The 19,044-nt window shown below is 48.1% G+C and overlaps 1 protein-coding gene across 4 annotated transcripts; it reads right to left on the bottom strand.

The window, feature by feature from the left end:
* Positions 1 to 5,141: 5,141 nt before the first annotated feature.
* On the bottom strand, positions 5,142 to 17,936 carry ppp1r3aa (protein phosphatase 1, regulatory subunit 3Aa). Of its 4 annotated transcripts, XR_003885793.1 has the most exons (7): positions 17,083 to 17,936; positions 16,807 to 16,865; positions 16,653 to 16,732; positions 12,773 to 12,872; positions 12,435 to 12,550; positions 5,407 to 5,497; positions 5,142 to 5,245 (listed from the first exon to the last, which is right to left on the bottom strand). XR_003885793.1 is itself a non-coding variant. In XM_029825828.1 (5 exons), the coding sequence occupies exons 1-5, from the start codon at positions 17,820 to 17,822 to the stop codon at positions 12,543 to 12,545; spliced, it is 987 nt and encodes a 328-aa protein (XP_029681688.1). In that variant the 5' UTR covers positions 17,823 to 17,936; the 3' UTR covers positions 11,324 to 12,542. The 4 variants fall into 4 exon arrangements, 2 of the variants coding, with proteins under 2 accessions (XP_029681688.1, XP_029681687.1); XR_003885794.1 differs by lacking the exons at positions 5,142 to 5,245; positions 5,407 to 5,497 and adding an exon at positions 11,062 to 11,183; XM_029825828.1 differs by lacking the exons at positions 5,142 to 5,245; positions 5,407 to 5,497 and having other exon boundaries at positions 11,324 to 12,550.
* Between the last annotated feature and the right edge of the window lie 1,108 nt (positions 17,937 to 19,044).

Below are 19,044 nucleotides of genomic sequence, written 5' to 3'. Positions count from 1 at the left end.
GCGCTGATTTACTGTAGGCGATCCACTTTTCCTGCCACTGTCATCACCGGTATTCATGGCGCACGAATATCCGCGCACGTGTATATGAACCAGAGATGAATAGCTCGAGGCGTTCCCCATTGTGATGGGAATGTCCCCCTCCCCCTCATCAGGTGCTGCATGCGTCACCTGTAAAATAGACAACAGGATGTTGATTTTCATAACCCTCGACACGAGTAACAGTGGCTTTGACCAGGGAGAAACCTGGAACAGGACCAGGCTTATATGGGGGTCACTCCAGGAGAGCATACATCATTTAGCATGTGTCCCTTTCTTCCTGTTCCTATTTTTTACCCACAATTCTGCTTAGAACTGATAAAAATATTTGATCCATCTTAATCCTAAATTCTGTCAGCACCCACACACACACAAATAATGTAAGAAGGCTAACAGAGAGCAGCTATGAAAGGAAGAAGGAAGCAGCTCACTGCAGCGAAATAGAAATCAATTACATCCTATTGATTGTAAATAAGATGAATGGCAAAGCGGTGACCACAGCTTAGAGGGCTGTGCAGCGTCGGCTGCAGGCTGTTTTAGCCTCGGTGGAGATTACAAAAACCCCGAATCAGACTTTATTTCTCACGACAGAAGGCTAGTCTAAGACTGTAAATATGTGCATGTCCCTGCGCTAATATTAGCCACATAGCACCAGCATTCCAAAGACATAGCAAAAAATTAGCGAAAAACAAAGTAGAAGAGTGACTTGTGTTTAAAATCAGTGACTTTACATTGTTTTTACACGCTGGTTTGTTCGGTGGTGTTAGCGGTTAGCTCTCAAGCTCTGCCGCGTTCGTGCATCCTCACAGGTAGGGGTCCCGGCTGTTCGCTACAGCCCCTACAGAGATCTATATCAAATGTATCCATGATACAAACAACAGTGTGCGTTATGCCACGTTTCTGAATGTCTCCGGCAGTCGGCTACGGCCCTGGTGGGAGCCGCCGTCCCTGCATGGAGTGATGTTAAGTTATGCTCGCCTCATTGATTCGTACAGGCTTTTCATTCCTCTGCTCCCATGGGGTGTATCCTTTTCATTTTTGATTTTTTTTAAAGCGTGCACGAGCAGGACTAGAGAATAGCTCCAGTGAAAGGCCTCCCGAGTGAGAGGAGGAGAAAAATGGACTTATTGCTATTTATCTGATAGAGGCTGCTATATTTATTTTACCCTGTCCTTGAATTGTCCTGTGTGTGTTTGATATCCTCTTGTTTTGGGTTCTCTGGACCCTAAATATCACCATTTCTGTATGGGATCACCTGTGATTACAGCCATAAAGAGTCAATTAAGTGACCTGGACTAATGACTAGTACAATCAGCTCCTTGTTTGATGCTTATTTTCATTAGTTTTCACTTAAATCAATACCTTCAGCGGGAGTTTTGGTGGATTCTGCATCCACTTTGTGTCGTTTTATGTTGTCAAACGGAGCTTATGCATGATGGACTTTCTCTCAGTGGTTTCTTTATTTGTGTGACTGTGTGTTCATGACAACATGCGTTCTGATCGGCTAAAGAACGCCTCAGAACGCCTCAGAACGCCTCAGAACGTCAGTTCCATTTACTTATTGAAGTGGCACAAGTGCGGGTTTTTGTGATTGAGCCGTCAGTCAGGGGAAATTAACGAATCCGCTGATTGCACTGCTGGTAATTACAGAGTGCAGCTGGAGCAGCTCCGTCAAGCCCGGGAGGTATTTTAAGCTTACGTCTGTCCTTTCTCCAGGCAGGCAGGTCAAGCACGCCACCAGCACGCTCGGTGGATCTGTGCAGCCACTGGCAGCACCAAGCGGGTACGTGGCTGACAAATCTCCCCCACGCGGCCACTGGAATTCACCCCGTTAATATACGAATAGTTCCACTGATTCATAGTTATTGTGGCTCTTCATTGAGCTCTGAAGAATGGCCTCCTTTTTTGCAGCATTCAAGGCTCAGGGCAAGTGTGTCGCCACACGGCTGCTTAAAACCCATCCTTAAGACTGCTTAAGCAGGGCAGATTATCTGTCACAGACATGGATGTATTTAAGACTCTAAAATGGCCTTAAGGGAGATAAACATATACTGTATATGGACTGTGTATAAGTAGTCTCAGTCTGTTAGTCGCAAAGCTAACGCAGATAGCGGTTTCCTAGTTTTAGCTGAATGTCCTCCTCAACGACGAGGCTTTAAAATGGCATTCTCAAAGCCGATAAATCATTCAGGTGATGCTGTTCTTTAATTCCCACTTGAGACAAAGTCTCAAGGGTTCTGTCAGGCTTTTTTTATACAAAACCTTCCCCTCAACTGTCACTCATCCATGTCACGGCTACTCGGTCGATACAGATGCTGACGTGTGGACAGTAAATAGTTCAGACGTCCGATGCTGCATGTGGATTTTCTGCCTCGCAGAACTGGTTAAAATAGAATCCACACCAGCATTGCCTGCAGCAGCCTGCCCTTAGCCTCCACTGTGGACACTAACATGGTTATGTGGCAGAGGGAGGGAATAAGAGGAGGTTACACTGACAAAAACAGACATCCTTGTTTCTGTATTCACAATGAATATAGATCCCCTTAGTGGGAAGATGAAGAGCGGTTGCATGAGCGTGCATTTTCTCTCTCTGCACAACGTACGCTATAAAAACCGAATCAATCTGAGCAAAGCGCTCAGTTCTGTGCCAGCATCATAAAAATGCTATTTGCACGTTGTGCACTGCAGCATTTCGGACCGATGCGCTCTGTCAACGAGCCCAGTCCATCAGGAGTCTTCTCAGAGTCACGTCCACGTTTTTGACCTGGACTCGCTCGTGTGGTGTGTAAATGCAAATGAGACACGAGGACAAAATTGCTTGACAATGTGAAGTGGTGAAGTTCTGTAGTCTGACACTGAAAAAACAAACTTACACTTTAACCCCGATCAGTGTGACGACTCCGCTGATGTCTGCTACAGTTAATGAGCACAGGACAGGGATGGGCGTCAGCCCCGAGTCAAGGGGTCCAAGGGATCTTGGGGCCTGGTTCACGAGCGGGACATAGACAAGCGGATCAATGCCGCATCGGCAGTGATGAGAATTTTGCTTCAGTTCATTCAGCTCTTGATTTAGCAGCTGCTGTACACTCCGACTCTCTCCTATGGCAACGAGCTGTGGGTAGCAACCTAAAGGACCAGATCAGGGATGAAGGTTGTTGCTGGATAGCTGGACTCTGCTTAGAGACAAGGGGAGAGGGTTGATCATCATGGGAGTGCTCAGGGTAGAGCAGGTTAGGACGCCTCCATGGACACCTCCTTGCCACAGCCCACTGGAAGGAAGCCTCGAGGAGGACTTAAGAGACGCTTGGGATTTCCCAAAAGAGCCTGACAAAAAGGTGACACTCTACTTAAGGTTCTGCCCCCACGATAGATGGATGGATGGATGGATGGATGGATGGATGGTTAGATGGATGGATGATGGATGGATGGATGGATGGATGGATGGATGGATGGTTAGATGGATGGATGATGGATGGATGGATGGATGGATGGATGGATGGATGGATGGATGATGGATGGATGGATGGATGGATGGATGGAGGGAGGGAGGGATGATGGAGGGAGGGAGGGATGGATGGATGGATGGATGGATGGATGGATGGATGGATGGTTGGATGGAGGGAGGGAGGGAGGGAGGGAGGGATGGATGGATGGATGGATGGATGGATGGATGGATGGATGGATGGAGGGAGGGATGGATGGATGGAGGGAGGGAGGGAGGGAGGGAGGGATGGATGGATGGATGGATGGATGGAGGGAGGGAGGGAGGGAGGGAGGGAGGGAGGGATGGATGGATGTGTTAGGAGCCCCTCCCCTTCTGTGTCTTGTCTGTTTCCTGTCTGTCTGTTCTCAGGCTGGACAGAGCAGCTTCCTGACTCTCCCCCGTCGGGCGATCGAAACACACCTGAGACTGATCTCCAGTCAGCCCTCCACACCTGCCTGGTCCACTCTCCACTCAACGCCAATTAGTCGTTATCCGCCTGTGGTACAGCCTGGCTCCACCGTGTTTGTCTGCTTCCAGCACCTTTCGGCTTTGTTCTGAACCGGGTCTTCAGTAAATTTGATTTTCAACCTCGCCCAGTCGTGTGTGTCTGCATTTGGGGTCTTGATTCATGTCTGCAGTGCCTAACCGGATGGATGGATGAACCCCAGTTTGGGAGAGAAAAAGGGCCTTCAATGGGCTTTTTTTGCCCCACAAAAACGAGAACTATGATGTGCGTTTCTCCGTGACTCGGCTTCACCCTTTCAATTCATTTAAAACGTCTCACCAAGGTCAGCGCATTACGTAATTCCTTCTCCAGGCTGAGGCCAGGGTCGCCCTGCTGTCGGTGTTGGAGCTGTGCGTGCTAACATTCTTCTCTGTGTGGTTGCATTTCCCCCTTTATCTGCCGGGCTAGAGGTTCTCTAGCACCGTGCAAGGAACCCAACGAGAGAGGGAGGTGTGATGTCAAGGATTTCGTAACATAATCCCGACAAACCAACAGCAGGAGAGGATTTTTTTGTTGCACTAAACAAAGCACGGAAACATTTTTTCCCCCATCAGGAACTTCTGTTATAAATTTTTCTCCAGCCTGTTTTTGCACGACCTGCCATCTCCGCCTGCCAGAGATATTCCCCGCGTACCGAAATAACGTTCCATACGTTAGCCCCGTCTGCTTTGTTTGTAAGCTCTCCTGCACGAATCAGAAAACAGGATTTCACACATATGGCTTCCTTTATTTGTTCATCCCCCCCCCGCCTCCCTTGATCGGAGATGTCATTTGGCAACCTAAACAGACAGGAACAGCGGATCGGATCATCTATTTTAATCATGTTTTCAACGAAAAGTCTGAAGTTTTAACATTGCAGATGCACTGAAACAAGTTTATTTTTTCTTTTGTCTGCATTGAATCGAAATAAAGAGCCGGGATTTTATGATTGTAACCGAAGAGGAAAGCTTTGAAATTTGAAAGGTCCTAATCCTTAACATCACAGTTAAATGTGTAACCCCAACCCTACACACACACACACACACACACACACACACACACACACACACGCACACACACACACACACACACACACACACACACAGGTGGATATCAGAGCAGGACACAACCTTGAAAGAGCTCTGCTCTGCAGGGACTTTCCTTCACTGGCCTGTTTGCAGGAGTAAGACAATTGCTTGCTCACTCCATCTTTTCATTCTTCCATCTATCCTTCAATCTGTCTGGGGAAAAGAGGGTGAAACCTTGATTTCTGTTAACCGATACCTCTGCAAGCCACACGTCACTTCTACGCAGCCGATTGATTGATTGGCTGTTCCATGACTGTGAAATGTGTGAAATCAGCTAAATTGCTAACCACAGCCGTTTTACTTGCTTAGCGAACCTTCTGCAATGACAACCTCGTCGGGCCTCGCAACGCTCTGTGTCCTTGACTGAGTCTGGTCCACAGGTGCAGTCCAGTGGCGGCCCACTGCCTGCAGGGTTGGATTAGTAAAGAGGTCAGATTTAGTGTGCAATATAATACACAACAAATAAAGCAGCTTCATCATAAAGGATATGCTAAGCCATCAATCCACTAAGGCTCCGGCTCATGGAACCTAGCTTGCTTCCTCCAAAACAGAGAGACCTACTTTTATATCTCTTTCACTCTAAATGAACCTGACAACCCCTGCTAGTGATCTCTCTTTCTCTCTTTCAGTTCGTACTCCTAAGCCCCTTAAGTGTAAGATTCCTCCAAAAAAGTTGCGGAAGGTTATCTCCACCAAGGTTACAATCTCATCACCGAATGTGGCTCCGGCAATGAGCTGAACATGGAAGGGCTGAATACTAAACCGTGCCCTCAGACGACAGCTAATCATACATTTGCCATATGTTCAAGGATATCTACGCACAAGGAGCTTATATTACAAATCCAGTCACCTAAAAAGAGTTGATGTAGCTGCTGATGTGCTCTGTGATTCCATATCGCAGCGAGGGACATCCGCTGGCACGGTTGTTCCCGTTTTACCTTCCCTCCACTGTCACGTTGGTTTAGACTACATTCATGCCTCAGCTGCAATTGGACTACAGTCGAATGAATAGGTGCTCTCTCTCTTCCCGTTGCCGGCTCGGTTCTGTCCTTGACTCAACCTGCCCCCAAAACAAGTATACATTTGCATGCATTAGGACCCTCCCCTGGCTCGCCTTCTGCCCGCTGTGCCGTCGAGTCTGATTAATGATCCAAGTGTGCTGCTTCTCGCAGCAGCCGGGCCGACCGCCTGCCCGCGACTCACATCAAACGTCCTCACTCGCCAAAACTCAAACCCATTGTGCGCTCGCCTGCTCGCGTTGCATCTAATGCCGGACGCTCTCCCCACCTGTTACGTTCCGGCACCTGAAGGTGCCCAAAGAGGTGTCAACAACGCAAACTGACCAGCTAAAGTCAACCAGCATATTAAATGCTAACAAGCTACCAAGCTACCAATTTCTTTATAGTGTTGTAAACTGCGTCTCCGTGTAGGTATATGGAAGGGCTAGTGAGCTCCCAGAACAGAGCCATAGCAGCGTGATGCTAATGGGATTCTGCTATTCTTTGACTGCAGTGGCCCTGATTGGACGGATCTGATGCGCTTCTGGTGACTCCAAACAGTCTGAAATATCGTCCTCCGCCCTCACCGCGGAAAGTGACAGCGCGGCTACGGGACGCACTGTCTGATACGCAGAACATAATGTCCAATGGAGCTAAGCTGGCGAGTAATTGCGCAAAAACACGGAGAGCAGTAAATCAGGTTGATACTTGGCACGGAGGGCAGCTGCAGATGTAGGGGGTGGCGGGGGTCCAGGAGAGCTCCCGGCCGCTCTGTGGTGATACAGCACAAGTGAGTAGACGTGCACTGTACGTGCAGTCGACAGCGCTGCTAATTGTTTCTGAAATGTTCTAATGTGAAAATCATGGGATTGACTCTAATTTTGCGCACTTAATCACATATATATATAAACATATATACATGAAAAATACACATCAAAGTGGAGCGTTTGATTTGCCCCCCTGAACGTGCCTGTGTGTATCCATGTGTGTATTTTTGTCTTGCATCTGCTGCCCGTGCGGGTGAATCCTCAGAAACGGACCAATTACGGACGCGCCGAGCGTTCGGCCATGTTTATTAGCCATCTGACTTTCATTTCAAAGGAAGGAACGGGAGGGGGGGAGGGGGGTACTGTTGGTGTACGGAAGGTTGCGAGTATTCGTGGAAACCCCTCAGCACAGTTTCTCCTCCTTGAGCTGCCATTGGCTGAGTGCTCGCCACATTCTGGCGTTGCCTGGTACGTGGAAGAAGCCCTCGCTCTCTCTCTCTCCCTCGAGCGGTGCAGAGGCTCGTTGGTTGAAATGGAATCCCCGCCTCCCCATCCCCAAAATGAGGGCAGAGAGAGAGACGACAAAGGAAGCAGGGAGGAAGGCAGATTTCATAAGAGCGCACATTACAAAAAATACACTTTTTCTTGCTAATCTTGGAGATAAGCGAGATAAGTGTCTCTACCACAGTGTGACCACGTCCTCATGTATTCACGCGCTCAGCCGCTCGTCACGCCAGCAGCTTACCACTATCACACTGGCTGGTGTGCTGAACTGAGCTGAACCCACCGACGTGGATGGAAAGTACCCCGTTGCACGTGCTCAAAGGTGGGATTAGCGACATCAATGTCCTCACCTTGATGCTAAATTTTGTCTTCTCCAACCAATAGCAGCAACCCGGGAAGTGGTGTCCTCAGATGACTTGAGGTGTTCGGATGATTATTTAATGCCAGCAATCTATCTGGGTTTGGGGTCTTTATTTAAAACTAGGATCCTCTTTGGTTTTGAAGCCGCGGAAGCTGTGGCGGAAATTCGATACACTGGACTTCATAAGCTCACCATCAGGGGATTTATGGTGCTGAGAGAAACCGTTGCTGGGCCCTGGCCGATGCGGCGTGCATTTCGAATTTCCGGAAGGTTTTTTTTTCCTTTTTTTAAATAACTGTATGAACTCTGTTTACCCTAAGTGTCCTGTCTCACTCTGTGATTTTTTTTTTCGTCAACGATCCAATTTCCGAAAAGTTCCAGACGTTAAAAATGCCAGGTGTTAGCAATTTTTCTGCACTCGCGGGGAACTAAAACATACTCCTGAGCATAATTGGACTAAAACTGTCACTGTGCTCTTCACGTGGCCGTCATTACGTAGCACTTTTACGAAAACAAGCAAAGGTACAACGCGTTTTCCTGCAAAACTAATCTGTTGCCATGGCGAGGGCTTCGCAGAGCCTGCTGCGCTAATCATGAGGTACTCTGGAGCGTTTGCCTCACATCTTGCATTGGCACTTAACGCATGCTCATTCCCAGCGATCAAGCGTCCGCTGCGGATAATCACCGTCGTACTGCACCCGGCGGCGTTCTTTCTGTCCAGTCCGGCGACACTTTATGATACCAAAATTTTCTCTGTCTGATATTTGCCTTTGCTCCAAAGGCACGTTTGATCAAAGCCTCGTGCTTTAATCATAACCACGACATCAGAAATAGGAATAAAATGGAAAAGAAGGCCAATGCCTCGTTGAGGTTTCGAGAGGTGACCTCACTAACCTCAGGCGACCCAACGAGTTGTCAAGAGTCGCAACCTCCATTTCCATTACGAGAAAACCTCGAGCACATTTGCAGCATACGTGATTTAACCCAATTTTTCCTCTGCCTGCGGGTGGAAATCTGGTGACGGTGAGATTTGACTCTCCAAGCCTCCCAAATGTGTCCGCACCCGCGGTATTTCGGTAGTTTTACGTCCTCGAGCGCACTTGACGGAACGGTTTTACACGCCGTGGATGCACGAAAGCTTTTAAAGCCGGCAGGAGGAAAGAGTGGGGGAAAAGTGTACCAAACCCAAGAAATCTCCTTTCTATCGATTCAATGCAAAGACAGTTGCCATGGCAACACAGCAGTCCCGCTGTAAGCCGCTTTCGCTCTCCGCCCTCTTTTGCTCTGCCTGCCGACAAGGTGCACAGGCAGCCGCCAACGCCAAGCAGCTGTGATGTTTCTCTGAGTGATCAGGGGCTGGGCCACTTTCACACCCTTCACTTCCTTTACGTTTTTGTTGTTGCCCCCCCCCCCCTGCTATTTTTAATACAGCTCTCTGCCTTCCAAGGGCGATCCTCCTCATTAAGATGCTCCAACCCTCACCGGACGCCCGATAAGACGGGAGAAGGAGTTCACCAAAGGTCACGGGGAGCTCAAGCTCGGCGTGAACGCTGGGAGACGGCGGTGGAGCTCAGCGTCTCCACCGGGGAGGGGCATTTGCGTGGACAGGGGAAAAGAAAAGGCAGGGATGTCAGAGAAGGGAGGGGCAGTTATTCGCATAAGCTGACAGCAGCAGGCTGAGGTGCTGTTTCCTCTCACCTGCCACTCAAACTAAAATCAATCGCTGTAAAAAGCAGTTGAATGAAGCTGCCCCCCCCCCCCCTTACTTAATTCTACATCCATTCCGGCCTTTCTCTCCCCGTTTTCCTCACAACCATCCTCTCACATTTCACAGGCCTGGAAGCTGCTGAGCCACAACGCATCTGTCCGCCTTTACGCTCCTTGTTAGCGGAGAGATGGGCGATGGCGGGATGGGGGTGAGAAAGAGAACTGTTACACATTTCTGAAAAAGACTGAGATGTGGGGGGGTTCAATCCACTTCAACTTGATGATATGGCTTCTGTTCCTGTCAAGTATCAGAGCTGAGCAAGCGACAGAGGCCGGGAACAGGAAGAAACCTTAAATCTGGGTGGGGGGGGTAAATGTCTTGGATGTTTCCAACAACTCAGAGCCAATAAAGAGACATGTCTCTTCCTGTTGTGTCTCACCTGTCCTCGTCCATCCTTCTCATTTTGCAAATCCCATTTATTATCATTCTCGTCCTCTCGATTCAGCTATAAATGAACTTCCTCTCCTCCCGCCTGTTCCCGTCTATTCTTTACCACATTTCCTGCAGCTCCTCATAAATTATTTCTGTCGTTACATCCCTCCATCACGCTCATGCCCCCCCCCCCCCCGCCCCTTCGTAATCCCCCTCAAATCCCCTGTGCCCATCGGTGTTTTATTCTCATCAATGACGCGCCGTTAGCCTGTGCGTGCATCTCCAGGGGCGCTTACAGTAGGTTGAGCGTCGCAAGTCAACAGGATTACGGCGGAGCTTTATAACGGAAGGAGAGGGAGATGGTGGTGGTGGTGGTGGGGGGGGTGACGAGGGCAGCCGAGGTGAGAGGCGGGACGAGGGGAAGTGGGCTCAGCACGCAGGAACGGGAGGAAGTGGCTGCCAGCGAGAGCAAAGAGACACGACTGCTGTTTGTGGAAGCACAAGCGCAATTTGGAATTCACAACAGTGCTCCATTTGTATGGAACGCAGCCTGGGGGTACGGGTGGTGGTGGGTGTGGGGGTGGTATGTAAGGGAAAGGGAAAAAGCACTGTTGAAAAAAGCTATTGGAAACAGGAAGAAGCTGTTCAGGGTATGACCTTTCCCTCCACATGAAAGACAGGTAGAGTGAGTGGGTACATGCTAAAATGCCCCCCCCCCCCTCCCCACTGGTGCTGCACCTTACCCCGTGATGACATCACTATGGGGCGCAGGATGAATGCATGCGGCATACATGGAACATCAAACACCTGGAAAACCCTTTCTCTACTGAACCTCTTGTGGAAACAGGAAGTGGCTCCGATTTCCGACACCTTGAGTTTCACCGACGTATGTCTGCTAACAGTTTGTGGCCATTTAGTCGCTAGAGTTTAGTTTGTCTTATCCCTGATCCATTTAAAGTTATTTATGATTTAAAACATGATGCCGGGACACTTTTTTGCAGAGAACAAATGCTTGCCTTTCAGCGCCGCGGTCCAAATTGGACACCAAAGGGACATTTTCTCAGGAATAGCATGTCTCCTTGTATTAGCCGGCTGACTTGCCGGACGGCGCAGGGGTTTGCTTCCTCCTCCGAGACCGCAGCTGACAGAACCTTCACGCGACGCAGCTTTCCTCATCACTGCATTATCCATACCTCCTCTTCCTCCTCCTCCTCCTCTTCCTCGTCTTTTTCTCCTCACACCTCCTCGACGTGATGAAATGGACCCGGCCGGCAGCGACGAGGATGACAAACAGCTCTGTCATCTCGTTGTAATGCCACAGCTGAAAATGCAAGAGAAACATGGACGCGGTAATGCACGCATGCTAGCACCCATGCTAGCTCCAAAAAAATGTGTCATTTGAGGGGATTTTTTGCTTTAAACATAGTTGCCTTTAATGATTGTGGGCAGACTGATATACAGACTCGGTTAATCAGCCCTGTCTCATGGTTTAGTGTTAAAAAGGACACGTCTCTGTCTGATACGAGTCCTCGAGTGCTCACTACACTGCAATTAGTGCTGAAAAGGGAGGTGAGGGTGTCCTGCACACAAACGGCTTCCAAATGTCAAGTGACATCGCGGAAAAAGCCCGGCTGCCACGGCGACAAGAGAGCCGGCAGACATCTGGGGCTGTCGAGTAGCCGAGGGTAGGTAAGGTTAAAGGTCGAGGGGGGGTTGTGAAGCGACGGTCGGGACGTGGGCGAGTAAAAAAGTGGTGGACATGCGGAGTGTGGACGATGCAGACTGTCAGGTCTCCAATCTGTCAGCAGAATGCTTCTGTTGCCCTAAGGGTCTACAGCACAGCTCTGCCTACATTTATTTTTTTATTTTGTTTTGCTCTCACATGCACTCATGTAACATGTCCTCATGCACCCTCTTGTCCCCCCTGTCTGTGCACATCACTGCACCGTGATTTTTAGCTACAAGGGGAGAGATAGGGGGAGTGTAGCGGCGGTCATGTTTCTGTGTTTGGGGTTAAGCAGATTGGGAGAAAATGCGTGCGTGAGGTGATGGCACGTTGCTTGTGCTATTTCAAACGTTAAAACCTTTAGTTTGGACCAATTTCGGAGGATTCTTTAAAAAGCGGTGCCGCGTCGCCACCTACCGGTCGGAACTCGCCATTACACGTTAATGTTGCTACTCCTCACTTTCTTCCGACACATTTTTGGTCAAAAACAGAATTTTGGCCTTAAATCATATTTTTTCAGAAGGGGAAAAGGCGAGTTATAGTTGTATGAAATAAATTCTAATGGTGGAAAACTCCATATAAACACCTATACACAATAGTAAATGGTCCAAAACAGTTTTGCAAACTCACTCAAGTGCAGTGAGTCTATTTTATCGTTGGTTTCACAGCAGTTAATTACAACTAAAAGGAATTACTGTTGTCTCTAATTTCTCTTTGTCCCACCCCCACCTGACAAAAGGCCAAAGCAATAACTTATTCTGCTAAAGCTCTGATGGCAGAGCACCCTCTCACATGACGCTGCAGTCCTTATTATAGTTTGCTGCCTCTCTGTCTTCACATACTCACGTAGCCACAGCGACCCGTAAGGGGAGACGGGAACAAGAAGCACCTCTGCGTGGGATGCTTGGCTCTCGTTTCTTCAATCACTCGCATCACAAGGTGCGGAGCCTGGTCTCAACAACCTGAGATTAGCAGAATTATATCATAGCTGTTCCTCATTTTAAAAAATGACTGCAAAGTTTTGCAGGAAAATAAGCACAGAGTGTCCCTAAAATACATTAGTGCGCCTCCTCAGCACAGAACACAGTGAAGGGTGGCCTCCCATGCCAAAAATACTGGCTTTTGGCCACTTTGTTAAAGGTGCCAGCATGGAAATGGAGCCAGTTTACAAAAGGTCAGCATACCTCGGGCAGGATCAGGTGACTTCAGCTTCACTCCTTCCGCTTTATTGCTCACATTGTGAGACTTCCCTGCCGAAGTGAACGTCTCTATAGTGCTGTCGTGCTATGAAAACAACATAAGCTTTATAATAAACAGTCAGCCAGGACTGGTTTTCACATCAGTAAATGGAGATGCAGACATGCTGCAGACAGACAGATGAGCTGAGAAACCCAGGGGACACATATGAATATATCAAGAAGCACCGTACATCCGCCCACTCAGTATTCCTGGAGCAGCATTCACCCCTAAATCAGATGCAAAACATTTGTAATTCACAACAACAAATGTTCGACGGCGAGACGGAAGCAGTTTCAGAAGTTTATTTTTGCTCGCTGCTTCAAAACCTCTCACATCAAATCGTCACATGATCAGCCGCACCCTTTCATCCGCATGAGTCACGCAGATACATGACTGACTTTGTTCCGTTTAATACGATGCAAAGTGACGTTGGGCCCGTAAAACACAGCAAATATACACACAGCATACGGAGTATTGTTCACGCTGTCTCAGAATACACAGCAAATACAGTATTTCGCTAGCCTGTACTAATGTGTTCCAGAATGTGACCACAAAGCGTGTCGAGATCTTAAAAAGTCTTATGGGAAGACTTTAGCCTAGCTTCCGATACACTCCCAGTGTTTAAGCTAGCCTAGTTAGAATAGTTGATTCTATGAGGTTAGAAGCTGTTCCAAAACTGTCAAAAACCCGATCATGTTATGAATCACGGTGCAAATTCATGTTAGAGCTAAACAATAAGAAAAAGACAACAAAATATAAAATATAAACTAAAACCAAAGACATTTCTCCTACACGCAGCATTTATGGTACAGATGAAATTATGGTTGATTAGCCTTTGATTTATTTTTCATTAAAACTAGAGTGACACAAAAGTCTTGTTTCAAAGCATTTCTCCTGTCTTGACACATGGATCAGGCCACCCCAGCATCTCTTTGGTGTTTGCCGTTTCCCCTCTCTTCCACTTGTAAAACCAGCAGCAAAGTGAAAACATGTAGAGCGCAAAGAATGCTGGGAAATCACACAGGAAGAAATAGAAAAACAACCCGACGGCAAAGCCTGAGAAGACCGAGAGTCTGGTGACGTGACTGAGGAGGTAGAAGACGCTCCACCACGTCAGACTATCTGGCTGCTTCAATTTTTCAGAAGGTAGTGGCTCCGTCGGACTAAAACTGTCCCTAAACGCAACTTCCTGTTCTTCCCTTACTTGGGGGCGACTTTCCTGTCTGCTAGTCGCTCTTTCGGACGAGTCCGTCGGTGATCGTCCATTCTCCGCCGCTGTCAGCACGAGGCCTCCACAGAGAAGAGCGCTCGGACCTAAGCTCGTCTGCGGTTCTGCAGGCGGGTAGATTTGTTGTGTGGAGGTGATTTCCTGAGGGAGGGGCCGCTCCAGGTGCCAGCTGGGAAGTGGGTGCAGTTCAGTCAGGGAAAACACACCTGAACTCAACCCTTTCTGGAAAACTGCTTGTGTTGCCGTGGGCAGATTGTCCAGGTCGTCCACCTTCCCATCAACACTGAGGTCCTTCCTAGAGGTCTTGGACACCTCTTCCCAAATGGCCCAGAACAGATCTTCCCCAAACTTTTCTATGACCGCCTTCTTCAATTCTGACTCCGTCACATTTAGTGCAACCGTGTCTTTTGTTCCTTTATACTCGGCACTTGAGGTGCTCACGGCTTCTGCTGACAGCTCTCCTTCTTCCAGTTGAGTCAATCTGTCCTCGTCTTCACCCTGAGGGACCCCTGCGTTACCCCTTAGCTCCTCCTGCTCTTCTATTTTCAGCTCCGTGATGGTTGCCCTCAGATTCACACCATCCTCCATCCTTCCAGATGTCTCAGGTTGTCTAAGAGTATAAGTCTCTTTTGGGATGGTATTGTTGCTTATGTCCTCCTGAGATTCCATGTTGTCCTGGGAAAGCAGCCATCTTCTTCCCTCCACATCTGCAGTATTCAGGTTGGGTAAAAGTCCGATTGTCTCACCATCATCTTGAGGGACCTTCTGCCTTTCCCTTGACACCACAGTTCGTCTTTCTTGCGTTACCGGGTTGACCTCTTGTTGGTCCTTGGTCGTTCCATCAGAAGTTGGACATTGTCCTTCTGTGCCAGTTTGTGAGTCCTCTTCCTCTTTCTGGGTTGCTTCTGGTACCATGTTGCGGCCTCCTCTGTGGAGTTGCAAAGCTTCTCCACCATGCTGCTGTCTTTCATCACTTTGCTGGATTATTTCCAACCCTTCACCAGTCAGACTCCCTTGTTCTTGGCTGGGACCATCATCCATCTCCACCGCTGCACCTGTCACTGCACTTTCATTTGTAGATCCCTCTGATTTAACTGTACTTGCTGTAACTTGGGTCCGTTGCAAACTGTCGGCTCTGATTGGACAGATTTCATCTGTCCTGGACACCATGGGCCTTGAAAAAGGACTTTCATTCTTTCTTGAGATCTTGTCAATGATCCTGGTTGTCTTGGACTCCAGCGTCTCTGGCATTTCTGTTGACTCTGAGCCCCCTGAGCTGGGTTCTAAGTCAGCTGTTAGTGGCGTACAAGACTCTTCACCCATTCTTTCTATTCTTCCTCCTCCCGCTTGCTCGTGCATGATCTTCTGACTCTCATCTGATCTGTCAGCAGGACCTTTGGACACATGCTTTGCCCCTTTGAGACCAAATTCCTGCCAAGTATCTGTTTGGAACTTTGTCTCTGACCTGTCATCTCTGGGGCTGCTGACGCAAGCTCCTTCTGGCTGGGGGTTTAAGACAAGGCCAGGCAGCTGACAAGAATGCTTGCTGGCTGTTTTGGGATTGTTTAAGGGGGACAATGATGTGGCTGTCTGCAGCCATTCTGACTCTAACACCCCAGAATGCTCACCACAGCTGGACCCATTCAGAAACGCCTGCCAAACGTCGCAAACTGAGGCTTTGATGTCAGAAGATTTGCCTTTCACGTTTGGGAGGTTTCCACGTGTATCACGACAAGGCGTCCCGCCTCTACTGTATGCAGATGCCTCCACTGAGGTATTTGCTCTTCCATTACAGAGGTCATCTGCTTGCGCGCTCCCCCACGTGCAGGTTTTGGCACTATTCCAGTCCAGAGTGAGCAGAGGAATCTCGTGGTACGTGAGCACCCGCGGACTCGTCTGGCCTTTGTCAAGAAGGCCGCCAGGGCCGCTCCACATACTCGGCAGTGGCCGATCAACTTCCTGCGATTGGACCTTTGGGAAATGGTGCCTTTGTTGAGACATGAAATCCTGCACGCAGGCCAAGCGGGTTTCTCTGCGTCGACTTTTTACACTCTCCACCTGTTAAACAGGTCAAAGGTCAAAGGTCAGGCCAAGCGTCAATGCCTGAAATACCAGCAAAGCGTTTTATTTGTCGCTAAGGTCAGTACCTCCTTGAAAGAACTGCGAAGCACTTCGATATTTAATGGACTCTTTGGACGTTTTACTACTACTTTAAACCCCTATTTTATATCTAATAACTTCATCTACAAGTCACCTTGTTGAATTTGCATCATTATATCTTCTATCAGAGTTTTCAACAACATAAAAAACACAGTATCCCATTTATTACACATTTAAGGAACGTCATGTAAATGATATGGCAGCGCTAATTGCAAGCTCACAGTGTGCAGAGGTGTTTGTTTGTATCGTCATCATGCACGTTTATTTGTTGACTATGCTCGGTAAAAACAGGTTAGCTGACTCAGCGAGCGGTTTAGCAGGTGCTTAGCCAAGACATCCAAGCTATAAGCTATGGTACCAATGCAGTCACACAATCTCCGAGCGTATATCCAGTGTTAATTTCTGTTGACTTTTCTCCAAAAATGAAGAAGCCTCACCAAAGATTTCTGGTATGACAAGAACTGCAGCTTCGCTTTCTCGGCCGCCTCTTGGTCCTTCTCTGCTTTCCGTGCTACCTCTAAAAAAGATAAAAACAAGCAAGACGGTCACCCAAAAGCAGGCGCCTGCTGGTGCACGTATCTCTATACGCACCTACGAAACCTGTTGGTGTTTTACTGGGCTCGGCGGCCTTTCCTTCTGCACTCGGCCTCCTGTGGTTTATAATGAGATGTTACATAAGCAGGCAGAGGGTTCCGTACAGAAACAACACCCAGATTCCCTCCTAACACCAAATGCTTTACAAATCAAACTGTGGATCTCATTTTACACTGAAGTTTCCCCCACCCCATTTAGATTAATAAGTTGTTTTTAGGGTTAGGGTTAGGGTTACCATTAAACTGCACTGATTGATATGAGTCTCTCTCTCACCGGCTGGCTCTGAGGCAGCTTCTCTTGCTCTTGCCCTCTTCTTGCACCTGAGGTCCATTGACTGGTGCCTTTTTGGAGAAGAACAGCACGTAGTTCATTCCCTTGTTGTTGGCCCAGAAGGTGCCCAGCGGTGTTTCATAGCGCAAGCAGAGCTCCAGTCTGGTCCCCTCTGCCTCCAGCGGAGGAACCAGGGTGTACGTGAAGGCAAACCTGTCTGTCGTCAAGTCACTGGAACCGGGCACGTAATTCGCTAACAGGTCAAAGTGGGTGACCCAGCGATCCAGGCTCATCCGGACATGAACGAACTTGGTGTAACACAGGTTGACCACCCTGATGTTTCCACGGACGGTGGTGGTCCCCGGAAGGAGCTGGATGCTTTCCAGCTCCACCGTCTGCTCCCTGAGCTTCTGGTCGAGCTCCTCTGGAGAGGAGGGAACCGTGAACAGACAGGACATGGAGAACTCCTCCAGAGACTGGGACAGCTCTCTTCCTGCAGGGGAGTTCTCATAGGCTTCGGTGCTGTCGGCATTGTCAAACTCCTTCACTGATACCAGGTTGAGGCCAAAGGCGTCGGCGAACGACACCTTCCTCCGAGGGACTGGCGGAGGCTCCGGCTCCTCGTCCTCGTCCTCATCGGTGGCAGAGTCTACTGGAGACAAGGCCTCCACTGCCTGCTCTTCCAGGTCCTTCTCCATGATCGCCCCATCTTTCTCCCAGGGTTGGATGCACAGAGCCTCCATGACGCACAACAGTCTGAGAGGCAGACGTCTGCCCGTCCTGCCGTCTGTCTGGCCAAGACAGAGTGCCCCAAGCCTGGCTGCAGCGATACTGTAGGTCCGCAAGCAGGGAGAGGACGTGACTTGACAGATGGAGTTTGGTTACAGCCTAACGTTGCAAGTGTGAGCCAAGACTATTAATAGGACACATAAAACTAGACTGGGACAGGCTATTTATCCCCCCAGCAGCAGTTTGCTGCATTTATGTTAATCACAAATCAATATTTTCTATTTTACATATTAAATCAATATTGCAAATGTTTCATTATTCTATGATATTAGCAGCTATTCAACAGGTTTTACACAGATCTTATGTGCCTTTCACTTTTACCTATAAAAATGTTTGGTTGATTAAAAAGATAAAGTCTGCATACATGTTTCCCCTTTTTAATTCAAATTTAGCACGATAAAATGCTTGGATAGGCTTCTGTAGGCATACACACAAAGGTGCCTTCCTGTTTCAGAATAAACTTCAGCTTTTCGGCTACCGCCATCTTCTGGTCATACTTTCAATTAAAAATAAAATCTATAACTCAGTGTGCTTGTTTGTACCATTTTAAAAATCGGTGATTCAGGTTAATGCAAGAGATGCAGACCAGGATTTCGTCCTCCGGATGTTGTTTATGGGGTTTCCTGCTTCTTAAAAATCCACTAAAACGTCACACAAATACACCAAACACAGAAGTACATTCGCAGAATCTTCATGCGCAACTTTCAACACAAGGTTATAAACTCCTGTCAGCTTTAATTACTGTATCCAGGCTTGGAGTTTTAATGGGTTTAGTGCTGTGATAACGGGAGCCGAATAATGTCAACTTCCGATCTAATATCCGATTTAAGGCAACGTGAATATCGAATCTACGTCAACAGATGGCACCATATGACCACAGTCCAACAGTCAGCTGAGGCAACGGAATAAACTTCTTCCCTTATTATAACGCCCGAATGTGCAGATTGTGTTCATAATCATTCGCGAAATATGGAAGTGTAAAGTTGCACTATTGGTGTTTACGTTATTTTATTTTGGGGAAAAAAAAGAAAATAAATAAATTGGCCAGTAGGTGGTAGCAGCGCTCCACAACTTCTTAATACTTGTTTTTCCTCTATAATATATGTTTTGGATTTTATCAGTCGAAGTGTCTCTGAAATAGACTGAATCACAACAACCTGAACAACTGTTTTGTGA

The sequence above is a fragment of the Takifugu rubripes genome, chromosome 18 (assembly GCF_901000725.2).
Source record: "Takifugu rubripes chromosome 18, fTakRub1.2, whole genome shotgun sequence".
Classification (NCBI taxonomy): Eukaryota; Metazoa; Chordata; class Actinopteri; order Tetraodontiformes; family Tetraodontidae; genus Takifugu; species Takifugu rubripes.
The sequence above is the reverse complement of the archived record's forward strand: the minus strand, read 5'-3'. Positions and strand labels throughout refer to the sequence as shown.